General features: G+C 45.0%; 2 protein-coding genes across 14 annotated transcripts in view; one reads left to right on the forward strand and one right to left on the reverse strand.

Moving 5' to 3' along the window:
• Positions 1–10,168, reverse strand: part of DAP3 (death associated protein 3) — a 51,404-nt gene extending 41,236 nt beyond the window's left edge. For 2 of the 7 annotated variants that reach the window (XM_030824295.1, XM_030824293.1), the window contains exon 1: positions 9,972–10,141. The gene's annotated coding sequence lies outside the window, so the exon portion shown is untranslated. Of the gene's footprint in view, positions 1–9,971 lie in introns of all 7 variants that reach the window. The other 5 variants (XM_030824298.1, XM_030824296.1, XM_030824292.1 and 2 more) reach the window with 4 other exon arrangements.
• Positions 10,169–10,187: 19 nt separating this feature from the next.
• The window catches only part of YY1AP1 (YY1 associated protein 1), a 30,594-nt gene continuing 23,073 nt past the window's right edge, over positions 10,188–17,708 (forward strand). For 2 of the 7 annotated variants that reach the window (XM_030824265.1, XM_030824270.1), the window contains exons 1-2: positions 10,188–10,285; positions 11,021–11,163. In XM_030824265.1, the coding sequence (XP_030680125.1) occupies positions 10,239–10,285; positions 11,021–11,163 (190 nt within the window). In that variant the 5' untranslated portion in view covers positions 10,188–10,238. Of the gene's footprint in view, positions 10,286–10,438; positions 10,558–11,020; positions 11,164–17,708 lie in introns of those variants that run through there. The other 5 variants (XM_030824266.1, XM_030824268.1, XM_030824269.1 and 2 more) reach the window with 5 other exon arrangements.

Here is a 17,708-nt window from a genome sequence, read left to right on the forward strand (position 1 = left end):
TGAAATCCATAATAAAAACTTGCTGGTTTTGCGGCTCAGGGGCATCATGGAACCTGCTGAAATGTGATGTCACCCCCGGAGACCCAGCTGTAGAATTTCTCTCTTTTGTACTCTTTCTCTTTATTTCTCAGACTGGCCAAAACTTACGGAAAATAGAAAAGAACCTAGGTTGAAATACTGGGGGCTGGTTCCCCCAATACCGGAGGTGATTTCTACCAATCCCCCAGTCTCCCCAAACCTACGCAGAAAATTGTTCAGCCCGCAGCTTCTTCAGAGAAATGTCCAGAATGGCCACCTCCTCCTCAGCCGAGTGAGTGCAGGGGGAGGGAGCCTGAAACTCGGCTCGCCACACCCATTACTGCCCAACCTGCAGTTCACTATGGTGAAGAAGCAATTCAGGCTCACCCTGCAGCATTCTGTCTGGGTCGAACAGTGGCCCCTCCCTCAGAAAAACTTGGGGGCGTTCCATGAAATAGTTAAAAAACTACTGAAAAAGGATATATTTCATCCACTTTCTCTCCTTGGAATTCCCCAGTATTTGTAATTTAAAAAAAAGTACGGTAGATGGCGCATGCTGACCAACTTGCAAGAGGTCAATGCTGTAATGCAACGAATGGGAGCTTTACAACCACGGCTCCCATCCCCCACCATGCTCCCTAAAGACTGGCTGCTTGTTATTACAGATTTAAAAGACTGCTTCTTTGCAATTCCTTTAGCAGAGACAGATTTGGAAAAATTTGCCTTTACTATCCCTGCCATTAATAACAAAGAACCTGCAGCCAGATATCATTGGAAGGTTTTACCCCAAGGTATGTTAAACAGTTCCACAGTTTGTCAAACTTTTGTAGGCAAAGCTATCCAGCTTGTTAGAGATCAATTTCCAGATGGTTACATCATTCATTATATGGATGACATACTATGTGCAACAAAAAATAGAGACCAACTTATTCAATGTTATTCATCTTTGCAAAAGGCAATTACAAATGCTGGATTGCTTATAACACCTGACAAAATTCAAACAACTCTTCCTTTTCAATATTTGGGGATACAAGTACAAGATAGAGCCATTAAGCCTCAAAAGGTTCAAATCAGAAAAGATTCTTTTTTTTTTTTTTTTTTTTTGAGACGGAGTCTCGCTCTGTCTCCCAGGCTGGAGTGCAGTGGCGCAATCTCTGCTCACTGCAAGCTCCGCCTCCTGGGTTCACGCCATCCTCCTGCCTCAGCCTCCAGAGTAGCTGGGACTACAGGCACCCGCCACCGCACCTGGATAATTTTTTTTGTATTTTTAGTAGAGACGGGGTTTCACCGTGGTCTCGATCTCCCGACCTTGTGATCCACCCGCCTCAGCCTCCCAAAGTGCTGGGATTACAGGCGTGAGCCACCGCGCCCGGCCTAGAAAAAATTCTTTAAAAATCTTAAATGATTTTCAAAAATTGTTAGGAGACATTAATTGGATTTGGCCCACCTTAGGAATTTCTACTTATGCTATGTCTAATATTTTCTCAATATTGAGGGGAGATTCCAACTTACACAGTAAAAGAGAATTAACAACCACGGCCATGAATGAGTTAAGAGTAATTGAAAAAAAAATTCGGCAAGCCCAGGTCAGTAGGATTGACTCAGGCTTGCCTTTTCAATTCATTGTGTTCTCTACTTCACACTCCTCAACAAGGGTTATTGTTCAAAATAATGATTTGGTTGAATGGTCTTTTTTGCCATATAATACCATGAAAACACTTACAGTATATGTAGATCAGATCACAATTTTAATTGGACAGGCTCATATGCAAATTGTTAAACTTTATGGCACTGAGCCCAATAAGATTATAGTTCCAATAAATAAAAGTCACATTAAGCAGGCATTTATTAACTCAGTTACATGGCAAGTTAATTTAGTAGAATTTATTGAATGTATTGATAATCATCATCCTAAAAATAAAATTTTCCAGTTCTTAAAATTAATTACATAGGTTCTTCTGAAAATTACTCATGATGCCCCTTTGGAAGGAGCCATGATTGTTTTTACTGATGGCTCCAGTACTGGGAAAGCGGCATATGTGGGACCTTGTGATGAAGGTATCCACACTAACTTTTCCTCAGCCCAAAGAGCTAAATTACAGGCAATGATTGCATAGAAGATTTTAATCAGCCAGTTAATACTGTTTCAGATTCAGCTTATGTTGTATAAGCTATTCAGCATATTGAAACTGCCTTAATTAAATATATTATTGATAAACAGTTTTATCAATTGTTCAACTCTTTACAAACAGCTGTGTGTGCTCGGGATATTCCTTTCTATATAACTCATATCCGAGCACATACCAATCTTCCAGGACCATTGACTGAGGCTAATGAGCAAGCTGACTTGTTGGTTTCCCCCATACTTACTGATGCCCAAACTTTCCACTCATTAACACACCTTAATGTAGCAGGACTTAAAAACAACTATCAAATTATGTGGAAACAGGCCAAGGACATTGTACAACATTGTCCTCAGTGCCAGGCACTGCAACTACCGCATCAAGGAACTGGTGTTAACCCTCGAGGGTTGGCACCCAGCATGATCTGGCAAATGGACGTCACCGACATTCCTGCATTTGGCAAACTTTCCTATGTCCGTGTGACCATAGATACATATTCTCATTTTATATGGTCTACTTGCCAAACCGGCCAGACTACAACACATAAAAAAAGACACTTGCGGCCAGGCACGGTGGCTCACGCTTGTAATCCCAGCACTTTGGGAGGCCAAGGCGGGCGGATCACGAGGTTAGGAGATCGAGACCACGGTGAAACCCCATCTCTACTAAAAATACAAAAAATTAGCCGGGCGTGGTGGCGGGCGCCTGTAGTCCCAGCTACTCGGAGAGGCTGAGGCAGGAGAATGGCGTGAACCCAGGAGGCGGAGCTTGCAGTGAGCCGAGATCACGCCACTGCACTCCAGTCTAGGTGACAGAGCAAGACTCCGTCTCAAAAAAAAAAAAAAAAAAAGACACTTGCTTTCTCGTTTTACTGTCATGGGAATTCCACAAAAATTAAAAACAGACAACAGACCAGGCTACTGTAGTAGATCTTTCCAAAAATTTTTAAAACAACGGAGCATTGAACACAGTATGGTTATCCCCTATAATTCTCAAACGCCAAGTGATTGTTGAGCGAGCCAATTGAATCTTAAAAATGCAATTACATAAACAGAAAATAGGGGGAGATAGGGAATATTCCACCCCTCATATGCAGTTACAATTGGCTCTCGTTACCTTAAATTTTTTGAACATCTTCCGGAATCAGGTTACTATAGCAGCTGAACAGCATTTAACAGGACAGAAGGTAAATGTTCATGCAGGAAAACCTGTGTGGTGGAAGGACTTTAAAACAAAGACCTGGGAAAGAGGGAGAGTTATAACACGGGGAAGAGGGTTTGTTTGTATTTCCCCAGAAGAAAACCAGCTTCCAGTTTGGGTACCTACAAGACATCTTAAACTCTACCATGAGCAAAATTCCAAAGAAGAGAAAAGTATTTTGGAACCAAGATCTCCACCCCCAGCACACCTGATGGCTCGAATGAACATTTCAGCCGACCAGATGAAGACCAACAAAACCCATCAAGCGAGCCCACCAACTTGGGGACAGATCAAGAGGCTGACCCACCTTGCAGAAGAAAACCTGAAAACACAACAAAAACCACTAACCTCGAGTAACCTGATGGTAGCTATGATTGCGGTAATTACTGTGGCAGTAAGTCTCCCTGTGGCTACAGCAGACCAAAATTATACCTATTGGGCACACGTCCCATTTCCGCCTTTAATTAGGCCTGTCACATGGCTGGAACCCCCGGTTGAGGCTTATGTTAATAATAGTGTTTGGATGCCTGAGCCTACAGATACTCAAGGGCCCTCTCACCCAGAGGAGGAAGGAATGTTAATAAATGTGTCCATGGGTTATCAGTTCCCCTCCTCTTTGCATAGGGCCGGCTGTCAGTTGCCTAAAAGACTACGGACAGCATTGGCTAGTTAAAATTCCAGGTCATAATCAAAGACCCGTATCCTATCATTTATTTTCTGGATGGAGCCCGGATCATTCACAGAGTTCAGTTCAATTGTAACAGTTTAAGCCCAGAAAAGAGAGGTGTCAACAACCTCAGCAATGGTCAAAGGATTTAGAAATATTGATTTGAAAGGATTGTATCTCTTTTTTTTTCTTTTTTTTTTGAGACGGAGTTTTGCTCTTGTTGCCCAGGCTAGAGTGCAATGGCGCAATCTCAGCTCACTGCAACCTCCGCCCCCCGAGTTCAAGGGATTCTCCTGCCTCAGCCTCCCAAACAGCTGGGATTACAGGCATGTGCCACCACACTCTGCTAATTTTGTATTTTTAGTAGAGACAGGGTTTCTCCATGTTGGCCAGACTGGTTTCGAACTCCTGACCTCAGGTGATCTGCCGGCCTCAGCCTCCCAAAGTGCTAGGATTACAGGCGTGAGCCACCACTCCTGGCCAGGATTGCATCTCTGATCACGCTGTGGTACTGCAAAATAATTCCTGTGGAATCGTCATTGATTGGTCCCCTAAGGGGACCTTTGCAGTTAATTGTACCAATCAGAATGATAGATGCAAGACAGGACTAAAACAGGAACTATACTATCAAAGAGATGACACTATTTACACTGAAAAACGTGCCCAGTTTCCCATAATTTCGACCAATTTTGGTACAGCCGGCCCACATCCAAAAATGATTAATCAAATAATAGGCCCTGAACATCCCAAATTATGGAAGTTAATGATGGCCCAATCTCATATTCAGGTTTGGGAAGAAAAATATTATCTTGAGGGAAAAGGTGACAGACTTCAATTTGTGTATCAGTTTTCTTCCAACCAAATGGCACCCATTCAGAGCTGTGTCAAGCCTCCTTTTATGTTGATGGTCGGAAATATTGATATTCGACCTAATTCTCAAACTATTACTTGTCAAAACTGTTGCCCTTTCACCTGTATTGATTCCATGTTTGGTGTGAAAACATCTGTGTTGCTGGTGAGGGCTAGAGGAGTTTAGATACCGGTTTTCCTCAACAGACCTTGGAAAGCCTCTCCTTCCACATTCATATCCTCACAGAAATGTAAAAGGGAGTGTTTACCAGAACAAAAAGATTTATTTTTACCCTTATAGCAGTCATTATGGGCCTTATTGCAGTCACAGCTAACTGCTGTGGCTGCTGGAATTACTTTACACTCCTCTGTTCAAACTGCAGGATATGTAAATAATTGGCAAAAGAATTCCTCAAAATTGTGGAATTCTCAGACCCAGATAGACCAACAATTGGCAAATCAAATAAATGATCTTGACAGACTGTTATCTGGATGAGAGATCATATAATAAACTTAGAGCATCGATTGCAAATGCAATGTGATCAGAATACTTCTGATTTCTGCATAACTCCCCATTCATATAATGCTACTGAACATCACTGGGAAAATGTTAGACATAATCTGGAAGGAAGGGATAGAAATTTTACACTGAATATAGCCAAATTAAAGGAACAGGTTTTTAAAGCATCTCAGGCTCATTTAACTCTCTTGCCTGGGACCGACATTCTCACTGGAGCTGCTGATGGACTTTCAAACGTAAATCCTCTTAAGCGGATTAAGACCATTGGAGAATCAACTATTGCAAATTTTGCTTTAATGTGTATCTGTTAGGCCCGGCGTGGTGGCTCACGCTTGTAATCCCAGCACTTTGGGAGGCCGAGGCGGGCGGATCACGAGGTCAGGAGATCGAGACCACGGTGAAACCCCGTCTCTACTAAAAAAAATACAAAAAATTAGCCGGGCGTGGTGGCGGGCGCCTGTAGTCCCAGCTACTCGGAGAGACTGAGGCAGGAGAATGGCGTGAACCCCGGGAGGCGGAGCTTGCAGTGAGCTAAGACTGCGCCACTGCACTCCAGCCTGGGCGACAGAGCGAGACTCCGTCTCAAAAAAAAAAAAAAAAAAAAAAAGTGTATCTGTTTATGCTGTTTGCTTTTAGTCTGCAGATGCGGAAGATGCCTCTGGAGAGAGACCACACAACACGAACAAGTAAAGGCTTACAGGGTGCCTGCATAAACTGGCCATAAAAATATGGGACGATAAGTTGTGGAAAGCCACAAGAGGCCTCTGAGGAGGAAAGCCTTCTTATCGCCATTATGTTCCCGTGCTCTGAGCACAACCTGCTCTCTTATCTATAAACACCGTGCTCAAGAAAAAAGATGCTCCTCTGAAGCATTGGAAAGTGGCTAGATATGCAGGCTCCTAGTCAAGCCCATTCCCACCAGCCAACTAAAGATATGCTGTTTGAGCACAAAGGAGATTCACTTAAACCGCCACTGCTACAGATTATGTGTATGATGTACTGCTTCCCTTTGACTGTTTCACCCTGAACATCTGCTTCTTAGATCTAAGTGACTGTACTCAATAAATAGTGTGGAGACCAGAACTCTGGGCCTTTTGCAGCCTCCATTTTGCAACTGGCCCCCTGGCTCCCACCTTTATGAACACTTAGCCTGTCTCTTCTCATTCCTTTGTCGCCACCTGACTTCGGATACCCTACGGGTGGTGTTGAGGCTGGTCCCCCAAAATTAAGAAAATGCAAATGAAAACCACAATGAGATAACACTTCACACCCACCAGAATGATGAAATTCAAAAAAACTGATAATAACATGTGTTGGACAGAATCTGGAAAAACTAGTATTCTTATATGCTGCTGTTGGGATTTTTTTAAGTGGTGAGGCCACTTTGGAAAAGTTTGGCAGTTCCTCAAAAGGTAAAACATGGAGTTACCATATGAACCTGCAGTTCCACTCTCAGGTATAAAAGAGAAATAAAAACAAGTGTACAGAAAACTTGTACACAAATGTTCATAGCAGTATTATGCATAAGAGCCAAAAAGTGGAAATACCTCACATGTCCATCAATTGATGAATAAACATAACGTGGTATAGCCATATAATATTATTTGGCAATACGAAACAAAGTTCTGATGCATGACACAACTGGATGGACCTTGAAAACAAAGTAAAAGAAGACAGTTGCAAAAGACCACATATAGTATGATTTCAATTACATGAAATGTCCATAATTTGCTTATTAATTACATAACTGATTTAGTGGTTGTGAGAGGCAATGGGAGGGAGAAATGGAAAGCAACTTACTGATAAGATTCTTTTGGGGGTGATAAAAACTGTTCTAAAGTTCCATAGTGGAGGCTGGGCATGGTGGCTCAGGCCTGTAATCCCAGCACTTGGGGAAACCAGGAGTTCAAGACCAGCTTGGGCAACATAGGAAGATCTCATCTCTACTAATAATCAAAAAAATTGGCCAGGCATGGTGGCTCACGCCTGTAATCCCAACACTTTGGGAGGCTGAGGCGAGCGGATCACTTGAGGTCAAGAGTTCAAGACCAGCCTGGCCAACATGGTGAAGCCTCATCTTTATTAAAAATACAAAAATTAGCCAGGCATGGTGGTGGGTGCCTGTGATTCCAACTACTCGGGAGGCAGAGGCACGAGAATCGCTGGAACTTGGGAGACAGAGGTTGCAGTGAGCTAAGACTGTGCCACTGCACTCCAGCCTGGATGACAGAGCAAGACTCAGTCTAAAAAAACAAAAACGAAACAAAACAAACAAAAAAAAAAGGTAGGCGCGGTGGCTCACACCTGTAATCCCAGCACTTTGGGAGGCCAAGGCAGTCAGATCACAAGGTCAAGAGATCGAGACCATCCTGGCTAATACAGTGAAACCCCGTCTCTACTAAAAAAACAAAAAATTAGCCGGGCGTGGTGGTAGGAGCCTGCAGTCCCAGCTACTCGGGAAGCTGAGGCAGGAGAATGGCGTGAACCCGATAGGCAGAGCTTGCAGTGAGCCGAGATCGTGCCACTGCACTCCAGCCTGGGCGACAGAGCAAGACTCCGTCTCGGAAAAAAAAAAAAAGGCCGGGCGTGGTGGCTCACGCCTGTAATCCCAGCACTTTGGGAGGCTGAGGCAGGTGGATCACAAGGTCAGGAGATTGAGACCAGCCTGGCTAACACGGTGAAACCCCATCTCTACTAAAAACACAAAAAATTAGCCGGACGTGGTGGCGGGTGCCTGTAGTCCCAGCTACTCGGGAGGCTGAGGTAGGAGAATGGCGCGAACCCCGGAGGTGGAGCTTGCAGTGAGCTGAGATCGCGCCACTGCACTCCAGCCTGGGTGACGGAGCAAGAAAAATAATAAAAAAAAATAAAAAAATAATTTAAAAAAATTAGCTGGATGTGGTGGCATGTGCCTATAGTCCTAGTTGCTTAGGTGGCTGAGGTGGAAGGATCCCTTGAGCCAAGGAGCTTGAGGTTGCAGTGAGCCAGGACTGCACTACTGTCTTCCAGCCTTGGCGACATAGTGAGATCCTATCTCAAAGCAAACAAACAAAAAAAAGTGTAAATTTACAGAAGAGTTGCAAAGGTAGTACAAAGTGCTTTCTTACAATTTTCATTAGACTTTCCTTAATGTTATATACATATGACCATAGTACAATTTTCAAAATTAAGAAATTAAAGCTGGTACAATACTATTTACTAAATTGCAGACTTTATTTGGATTTCTTCAGCTTTTCTCCTAACGTCTTCTTTCTTTTTTTGAGACAGGGTCTTGCTCTGTCACCTAGGCTGCAGTGTGATGGCGTGATCTCGGCTCACTTTGCAACCTCTTCCTTGATCCTCCTGCTTCACCCTCCCAAGTAGCTCAGACTACAAGCGTGTGCCACCACATCTGTCTAATTTTTGTGTCTTTTTGTACAGATGGGGTTTCACCGTGTTGCCCAGGCTGGTCTCGAACTCCTGGCCTCAAGCAATGCGCCCTCCTCTGCCTTCCAAAGTGCTGAGATAACAGGTGTGAGCCACTGCGCCCAGCCTAATGTCTTCTTTCTATTACAGGATCCAGTAGAAGATTCCACATCTGGAGATCTTTTCCTTTCTTTTTTTTTTTTTTGATCTTTTCCTTTCTTTATATCTATCACCGACATTACCTACTCTTTAAAAATTTTGTAAAAGGCATAAATTTGAAAAATATATCCTCATTAATCTAATTCAAGTCATTGATACAACTATTTAACAGGACACCCGGCCTGCTTTGTTTTATTAACGCCTTGGAGGGACAGAACACTACCAATTACACCCACAAACGTTATCGACATCAACAGAAATGTAAATGACAACACAGCAATACTCTGCACCTTCCCTATGCCTAGGAGCTAATTCCACTTTACATATATTATCTTATTATTTCGTGTGTGTGTGTGTGTGTGTGACGGAGTCTCGCTTTGTCGCCAGGCTGGAGTGCAGTGGCGCGGTCTCCGCTCACTGCAACTTCCGTCGCCCGGGTTCAAGCAATTCTCCTGCTTCAGCCTCCCGAGTAGCTGGGGCTACAGGCGCCCGCCACGACGGCCGGCTAATATTTGTATTTTTAGTAGAGACGGGGTTTCACCATGTTGGCCAGGATTGTCTCGATCTCTTCACCTTGTGATCCACCCGCCTCGGCCTCCCAAAGTGCTGGGATTACAGGCGTGAGCCACCGCGCCCAGCCCTATCTTACTATTTCACACACCAACCCTGGAGGCATGTTTGGAGTTGCCTAACTTTTATGTACACTTTTTGATAAGGAACTAAGAAAAATAACTTGCTGAAGACAAGGGAAACTGAGTCCAGATCTGAATGAGAAGCACATGGTTTCTTTGTCCTCTATCACCAGGCTGTCTAACGAGGCTGAAGAAGTACCATCCATGAGTAGTGCGTCAAGGGCAAACAAACATCATCGCATATGGACAGTGGTGTGAAATTCGAGAAATCCGAGGAGGGATAACAACAACAAAAAGCACACCACCATGCCGATCTTCCTCGGGTCCCAGGTTGGCAACTCAACGCCCGGGAGGAATCCCCCCGGAGGCGCGCCGGTCCTACTGGCCTCACTCCCTACCTCCTGGAGGTCCGGAGTCTCGCTCCTTTCCCTCAGCGATACAACCCCCGTGCCGGTCCATTCCCTCACCGTGAGTCGAGGACTAGTTCTCCAGACGAGGCGACCGACACACACTGCCTGGGGCCTGCTCCAAAGCGCCCGTCCTGCGACTGCGAAAAAGCGTCGGGTCATCCGGCAGGAAACGACTCAACGCGCAGCCGCCGCGACCTCCAACCATCGGCCGGCAGAGGGGCGCTAGGCAGCCCTCCATCCGCTCGCCGTGGTCCCATGGAGGAGGAGGCGAGCCGCAGCGCTGCGGCGACAAACTCAGGGAGGTAGGTTGTCGTGGGACTTGGCCCGCCACCCTGGCAATTTCAGTCAAACGGCAAGCCAGACTCGCTTTGCCGGTCCCTTCCTCTCCTGCCCCTGCAGCCGCAAGGAATGGAACAGTCCCGCGGTGGGGACTGTGGGAGGCGCACGCGCGAAAGGTGGAGGGTGGGGGGCGCTGGCGGCGTCTGCTTTGGCGGCGGTTGGTGGCCGAGAGAGCGGGGAAGGCGGGGGAGGAGAGAAGAGAAGGTGGAGGAGGCTTGGGCTCGCGCCGCTGAAGGTACGCGTGAGGGCCTGCGCCGGAGCTGGCTTGACAGGGCCTGAGGGGGAGTAGGGGACTGGGCGAGGAGGTTCCCGTGGGTGAGCGCGTACGGGCTGACTGGCGCGCGGGGCTGCCGAAGGTAGTGGTTGGTGGGAGCATCCAGCGACGAGCCCGCAGACACTCGTACGCGTGCAGGCTGACGTGCGCGCTACACGCGGAGTCGGGCGGAGCGGGGGACCGTGGGCAAGAACGGCAGGAGGGAGGTGTGGGAGGTTGGGGGCGTCGCTAGGCGCCCTTCGCTCCCTCCCTCTGGAGGAGCTGCCGCCGCCACTCTGCTGCCGCCGCCGCGGCTCCCGCCGCCATTTTGGGTTCGCTTTGCGGAGGGGAGACGATCCCAGTCTCGGTTGCGGGACCCGCCTCCTCTCAGTTTGCCCCCTTTAGCCCTCCACCTTTCCCTTCTCCTCTCTCACATTTCCGCCAGCCAGCTTACCCGCTGGCCGCCTCCTGACAAGCGGGAGGGATCCGCCGTGGACCAAGGGAAGCGGAGGAGCCTGGCGGCCACCCGCTCTTCCCCACTTCCCTGCACTCTCATCGCTCTCGGCCTCGGCCTCGGCCTCCGACACGGTGAGTAGAACGATTGGGCCGGCATTCGGGCCTAAGCACTCTCTCAGCGATTGAATCCTGGGCTTTCTGGGAGCCACTGTCATCTCCCGGACCTGGACCTCCGGGAGAGCAGTGGTGAAGATGGGGGAGGGGAGAGCAAGGAGGGGGATCCTGAGCCTACCGGGAAGTCCGTCCAGGCGTGGTGAAGGGGTGTCCCTGACAGGCGGACTCCCGGAGGGGGCTGGAAAGTAAGCTAGTGGAGGCGGAGTCGGCTGTGCCCCTGACAGGTTAGTTTGTGTTTGTAGGCATGATCAGAGTCTCCCCCATAGTCCAGTTCGTGTGTGTTTATTTAAGGGATAAGAGTGGTCGAGGACACGATCTTGAGAGGGGAGTTTACCTGTGTGACAAGGTCTGTGGTGTCCCTGCCGCGTTGAACGGTATGTAGGAACGACAGGATGATCTCAGTGTTGTAAGTTTAATAAATGTCACTGGTTAGTTTGTACATGGAAAGAGATGTTTTTGGTTTAGAAGACAGATGGTCTGTTGGTGTGTAGCGGCTGTGTTGGTGTGTGTATGCGAGGATGGCAAGTGTTTCCGGAAGTTTGCCTTTATTTGTGTAAGTGTAATGGAGTTCCCCTTATAAGTTAGCTTATTTCTCGAATAAATGTTGGGAGGTTCCTTGCAGGTTGATATGTGTGTGTATTTTAGGGATTGGGAGCCCCTAGTTACTTGTTGGGAAAGAGCGGCAATGGTAGTGTTCTACACAGCGTGTGTCTGTGAGGTCAGGGAGGGGAGAAACTTGGCATAGCCAGTTGTGGTCTTCAGAATAGTTTGTGCCTTTGGTTAGAGTGAGTTGTGCAAATGTGAAGGGCCAAAATATCTTTAACTGAATCATTGCTACAAAGCTGTGAAGAACTGGTGGCCTTATTTGTTGTTGCAGGTTTATAGTAATAGTTTACAATACAATAAGAAGGCTCCTTCAGTTTCTTTGTGATACTAAATCTCTGAAAATGGTAGGATGCTTTCTTCCATTTTACAAAATAGGAAATTTAGGCATAAGGAGATAATTTCTCCAAGGCCACATGTTAAATTGGTGACAAAGTTGGGACTGTAACTCCCTTATTTTCACTACTACTGCAGCAGTATATTCAGCATGCCATGGTGCCTCAGGCAGTCTTTGTGGGCAAATCTGAGTATGCTGGAAAGATAGAAGCACATAAGACTGGTTGGACTGTATTTGGAGGAGACCGATTGTGTCAGATATGTATGTGGAACGTAGCTGTCCTTGCCGAGTCTGATCTGTATGAAATGCATATCCATGACTATATTATTTTGGATTTATGGAGGAAGCAGAGCATTTCTGACACTTGTGGTTGTATGTGTGAGGGAGAAGGCTTTCACAGCTTAACTTGTACCAGAGCAGCTGCATGGGTGTTGACAGCTTAACTTGAAATCTGTGGGAGGAAGGATCCTTTTTCACTCATTCAACAAATATTACCATTCAATGAATGGTCCATGCCTTGGGATGAGGATAATCAAGGTGTCTCTGTAAATAGCCTGGATGCAATATGAGGGGAGTTGTTTTGACAGTGGTAGGTATTAAGTTGAGGGAGGCAGTGTGGAATTAAAACCAGAGAACTGTTTTGGGGTTCTGGTAATTGTTAATATATGTGCCTGTGGATGTTGGAACGTCTTGGCTGGGCTGAAGGAATCCTTTGAAAGACTGATTTCGGCAGGGCGCGGTGGCTCACGCCTGTAATCCCAGCACTTTGGGAGGCCGAGGTGGGCGGATCACGAGGTTAGGAGATCGAGACCATCCTGGCTAACAGGATGAAACCCCGTCTCTACTAAAAATACAAAAAATTAGCCGGGCGTGGTGGCGGGCGCCTGTAGTCCCAGCTACTCGGGGAGGCTGAGGCAGGAGAATGGCGTGAACCTGGGAGGCAGAGCTTGCGGTGAGCTGAGATTGCGCCACTGCACTCCAGCCTGGGCGACAGAGGGAGACTCCATCTCCAAAAAAAAAAAAAGGCTGATTTCATGTAGTAAGGATCCCCTCTATGAACTCTATGAATATGAGCTAAGAATGCATGAACTAAGCCAACTTAGCTGTATTCTTCTGGAAAATGGGATGTTTCTTGATAGGCTAGATTAGTGGTTCTTAAAAGCTTTTTGGGGTCACTTATCCTTCGGAGAATCTGATGAAAGACACTGGGCCCTCAAGTTAGAATATGAGCATAAGCACAATCACGTGATTTATATATATGATTTTAGGAACTTAAATTAATGAAATAGAGCCAATTTATATTTAGGTCTCATTTGAAAACCTTTTCATTTTCATTGTTTGGGTGTGTGGATGTTAGTATGAGTTTAAGGTGAAGGAGGAGTCTATGATAGTATTTGAACATGTTGACAGGATCCATGTTTTTTATTTATTCTTTTTATCGTCTGCAAACTTATTTCTGCAGTGTTAGTAAATGACTCTGTATTTGGTAAAAAGGGAAGCTAATGTCGCACAAGTATCTATGGCTTTGTTCTTTGTCAGTATCTTTTTGTTGTCAAACTCTGAGAAGCGTCTTTTTTTCAGTTTTGGATTGGGCCTGAGGTGATTTGAAGCTCCTGTCTTGGAGTTTAACTTAGTTATAACAAACACTGAGTTAATCCTATGCAGGAGACACAAAGATAAATAATATGTGGTCTCTGTGCTTGAAGAGACGCTAATTTTCTGTGGTTGAAGAGATGCTGTGAATTGTATGATGGTGGCAGCTCTCAAAAGGACAAGGAAGAGGGAAACATAGTCCTAGAAGTTGAAGTTTTATTACCCAATTGCAAACACTTTTCGTCACTATTTACTCTTAGGAATAACCATAAAGTGTTTACTTTATTCTGTATGGAACTTTGTACTTTAAAAAATATGTTTTGTATCATCTGCCATTTTTGTATAAAGGAACTGTTGGTTTGAAAAGAAGGTAAACATCATTTATATTCCTTACCTTGTTTTGGGATATATTTCTACAGTGAGTTTATGTAAAAAGGTCTTAATGTCATTTTTGGGTATACATACATGTAGAAAGCCCTCCTGATATAAAATCCAGTAGCTATTTGACAGACTACCCATTAATTTAGTACTAGAACTTAAAAATAATTACTGTACTTTTAAAAGAACAAGAAATTGGTCAGGTGGGGTGGCTCACGCCTGTAATCCTAGCACTTTGGGAGGACGAGGTGGACAGATTGTCAGAACTCAGAAGTTCGAGACCAGCCTGGGCAACACGGTGAAACCCTGTCTCTACTAAAATACAAAAAATTAGCCGCATGTGTTGGAGTGCACCCGTAGTCCCAGCTACTCGGGAAACTGAGGCAGGAGAATTGCTTGAACCAAGAATTGCTTGAACTGGGAGGGGGAAGTTGCAGTGAGCTGAGATCACGCCACTGCACTCCAGCCTGGGCATCAGAGCAACACTCTGTCTCACCAAAAAAAAAAAAAAAGAGCAAGAAGTTTAAAAAGGTGTTTTAATAGGACAGATTATAGGATTCAGTGAGATAATGGAGAAGTTTTAGGAAAAATGGTCTGATAGTCCTTTCTCTCTATTGACATGGCCCCTTATAAGAATGCTATGTAAATTTGTGAAAAGTTTAATATTTTCTCTAATTTTTAACGAGTAGTAGGTTCATGGTGTTATTTTTCTCAAAACATACATGTGATATGTGTGTGTAGTGTGCATATATGTGCACATATGTGTATACAATTTCTTTATTTTTTTAATTGAGATTAGGTCTTGCTATGGTTTTTTGTTTTTGTTTTTGAGAGAGAGTTTCACTCTTGTTGCCCAGGCTGGAGTACAGTGGCACAATCTTGCCTCACTGCAACCTCTGCCTCGCAGGTTCAAGTGATTCTCCTTCCTCACCGTCCCAAATAGCTGGGATTACAGGTGTGTGCCAACACACCCTGCTGATTTTTGTATTTTTAGTTGAGACAGGGTTTCCCCACATTGGCCAGGCTGGTCATGAACTCCTAACCTCAAGTTCTCCACCCGTCTCAGCCTTCCAAAGTGCTGGGATTACAGGAGTGAGCCACTGCACCTGGTCTAGGTCTTGCTATGTAGATCAATCTGGTCTCGAACTCCTGGCCTCAAGCCATCCTCCTGCCTTGGCCTCCCAATTTGCTGGGATTACACATGTGAGCCAGCATGCCCAGCCCTTTTTACCTGCTTACCAAATCAAAGATTTTCTCAAATGAACTGGAATAGCCTTCATACTGTGTTAATTTTGCCTTGGTAGGGAAGCCTAAGTCTTGGAACTAAATTGGGGTGGTTATGACAGTTGTCTTTTTAAAGCTGATCAGTATTTCACTTTTTTTTTTTTTTTTTTTTTTTTGAGACGGAGTCTTGCTCTGTAGCCCAGTTTGGAGTGCAGTGGCAGGATTTCGACTCACTGTGGCCTCTGCCACCTGGATTCAAGTGATTCTCCTGCCTCAGTCTCCTGAACAGCTGGGTTTACAGGCACGCACCACTACACCTGGCTAATTTTTGTATTGTTAGTAGAGACAGGGTTTCACCACGTTAGCCAGTAGCCAGGCTGTTCTCGTACTCCTGACCTCAAGTGATCCACCTGCCTTGGCCTCCCAAAGTGCTGGGATTACAGGTGTGAGCCACCGTGCCCGGCCAAACCCATCTCTTTCATTAAACCACCTCATTTTGGTTCAGAAACAAGACTGCCATGTATGTATTTAATGCTTATTATGTGCCAAGCACTATTCCAGGTACTAAGATACAGTGATGGACAAAGCAAGATCCCTTCTCCTCTCAGGACTTAATAATTTGGGCATTTTCATTTTCCAATATAGGATCTTTCAGTACTGGTATAGGATTCCTGAAGGAATTCCTGAAATAATAATTATTTTTCTGCTAGAGCAAATTAGTTTTGTTTTTGTTTTTGTTTTTGAGATGGAGTTTTGCTCTTGTTGCCCAGGCTGGAGTGCAATGGTGCAATCTCGGCTCACTGCAACCTCTGACTCCCGGATTCAAGCGATTCTCCTGCCTCAGCCTCCCAAGTGGTTGGGATTACAGGCATTAGCCACCACGCTAGGCTAATTTTTGTATTTTTAGTAGAGACGGTGTTTCACCAGGTTGGCCGGGCTGGTCTCGAACTCCTAACCTCAGGTGATCCGCCAGGCTCGGCCTCCCAAAGTGCTAGGATTATAGGCATGAGCCACCATGCCCAGAAGAGCAAAATTCTTCTGTTGACAAAAATTTCTTTCCTCTGAGGAAGAAACACTGTGTGCCTGTGTTTTATCCAGGAATTCCATTGGATAGTTTGTCCTTTGGGATATCAGTGGATTAAATCCTCCGTTAAGAATCAAAGTACTCGGCTGGGCGCGGCGGCTCATGCGTGTAATCCCTGCGCTTTGGGAGGCCGAGGCGGGTGGATCACCTGAGGTCAGAAGTTGGAGACCAACCTGGCCAACATGATGAAACCCCATCTCTACTAAAAATACAAAAAATTATCCAGGTGTTGTGGCGGGTGCCTGTAATCCCAGCTACTCTCAAAAAAAAAAACAGAAACAAAAACTCTAACATGTAGAGTATGTAGATGTAGAGACAAAAGTAAAATGATTGTTGAAAAAATGTCTATTTTTTATCTTCTAAATAGCTTTGTGTGTCAGAGATCAGAACACTCGTTTTACATGATGTCAAGAACCAGAATGCTAGATAGCTAGAATGGTCGTTAACTTCCTAGATGTCCATTGTAGAGGAACACATAAGGTAAAACAAATGAATAAAAGTTAAAAAAATAATGAGACATCCAAAGATTTGAAGCTTTTTACCCATTAACATGATAATCATTTAGACTTCGAAAATTTGTAGAACAAGAGTCAGAATTCAGAACAAAGATCTCTGAGGAAATAAAAAAAGATCAAGCTGCCTCCTCATTTCTCATTTAGTCTGTCATTGGGCATTGCCAAACTGTCAAACTATATTTAGAGATTCTGGTTTTCATCTGGGGACTTAATGAGTTGTGTAATATCTTGAATACACATACAAGATCTTGCCAGGTGGGGTGGCTCACGTCTGTAATCCCAGCACTTTGGGAGGATGAGGTGGGAGGATCGCTGGAGCCCAGGAGTTCAAGACCAGCCTGGGCAACATAGCAAGTCCCTCGCTCTATTTAAAAAAAAAAAAAAATTCCTCAATATAGAACTTTAAATGTGTCCTTATGTGTTACATCCAGTTGATTTGAGAAAATATAATTTTGAATTTTCCATCAATTGGATTGGCAGTTCCTTTCAGCTTTAGAGCTTTATGTCATCTACAGATTTGTTAAGTATGTTCTCTTGGTCTTCTAATTCACTGATGGAGTTTTTGAATAGGTCAGATGCAAAGATAGGGTCCTATGAAATACTGTTGGAAACTTGTGTCTGTCTCTCTCTCTCTCTCTTTTTTTTTTTTTTTGGAGACAGTGTCTTGCTCTGTTGCCCAGGCTGGAATGCAGTGGGACAGTCTCGGCTCACTACAACCTCTGCTTCATTTATTTATTTATGTATGTATGTATGTATGTATGTATGTATG

Source organism: Nomascus leucogenys, chromosome 12 (assembly GCF_006542625.1).
Source record: "Nomascus leucogenys isolate Asia chromosome 12, Asia_NLE_v1, whole genome shotgun sequence".
Taxonomy (NCBI): Eukaryota; Metazoa; Chordata; class Mammalia; order Primates; family Hylobatidae; genus Nomascus; species Nomascus leucogenys.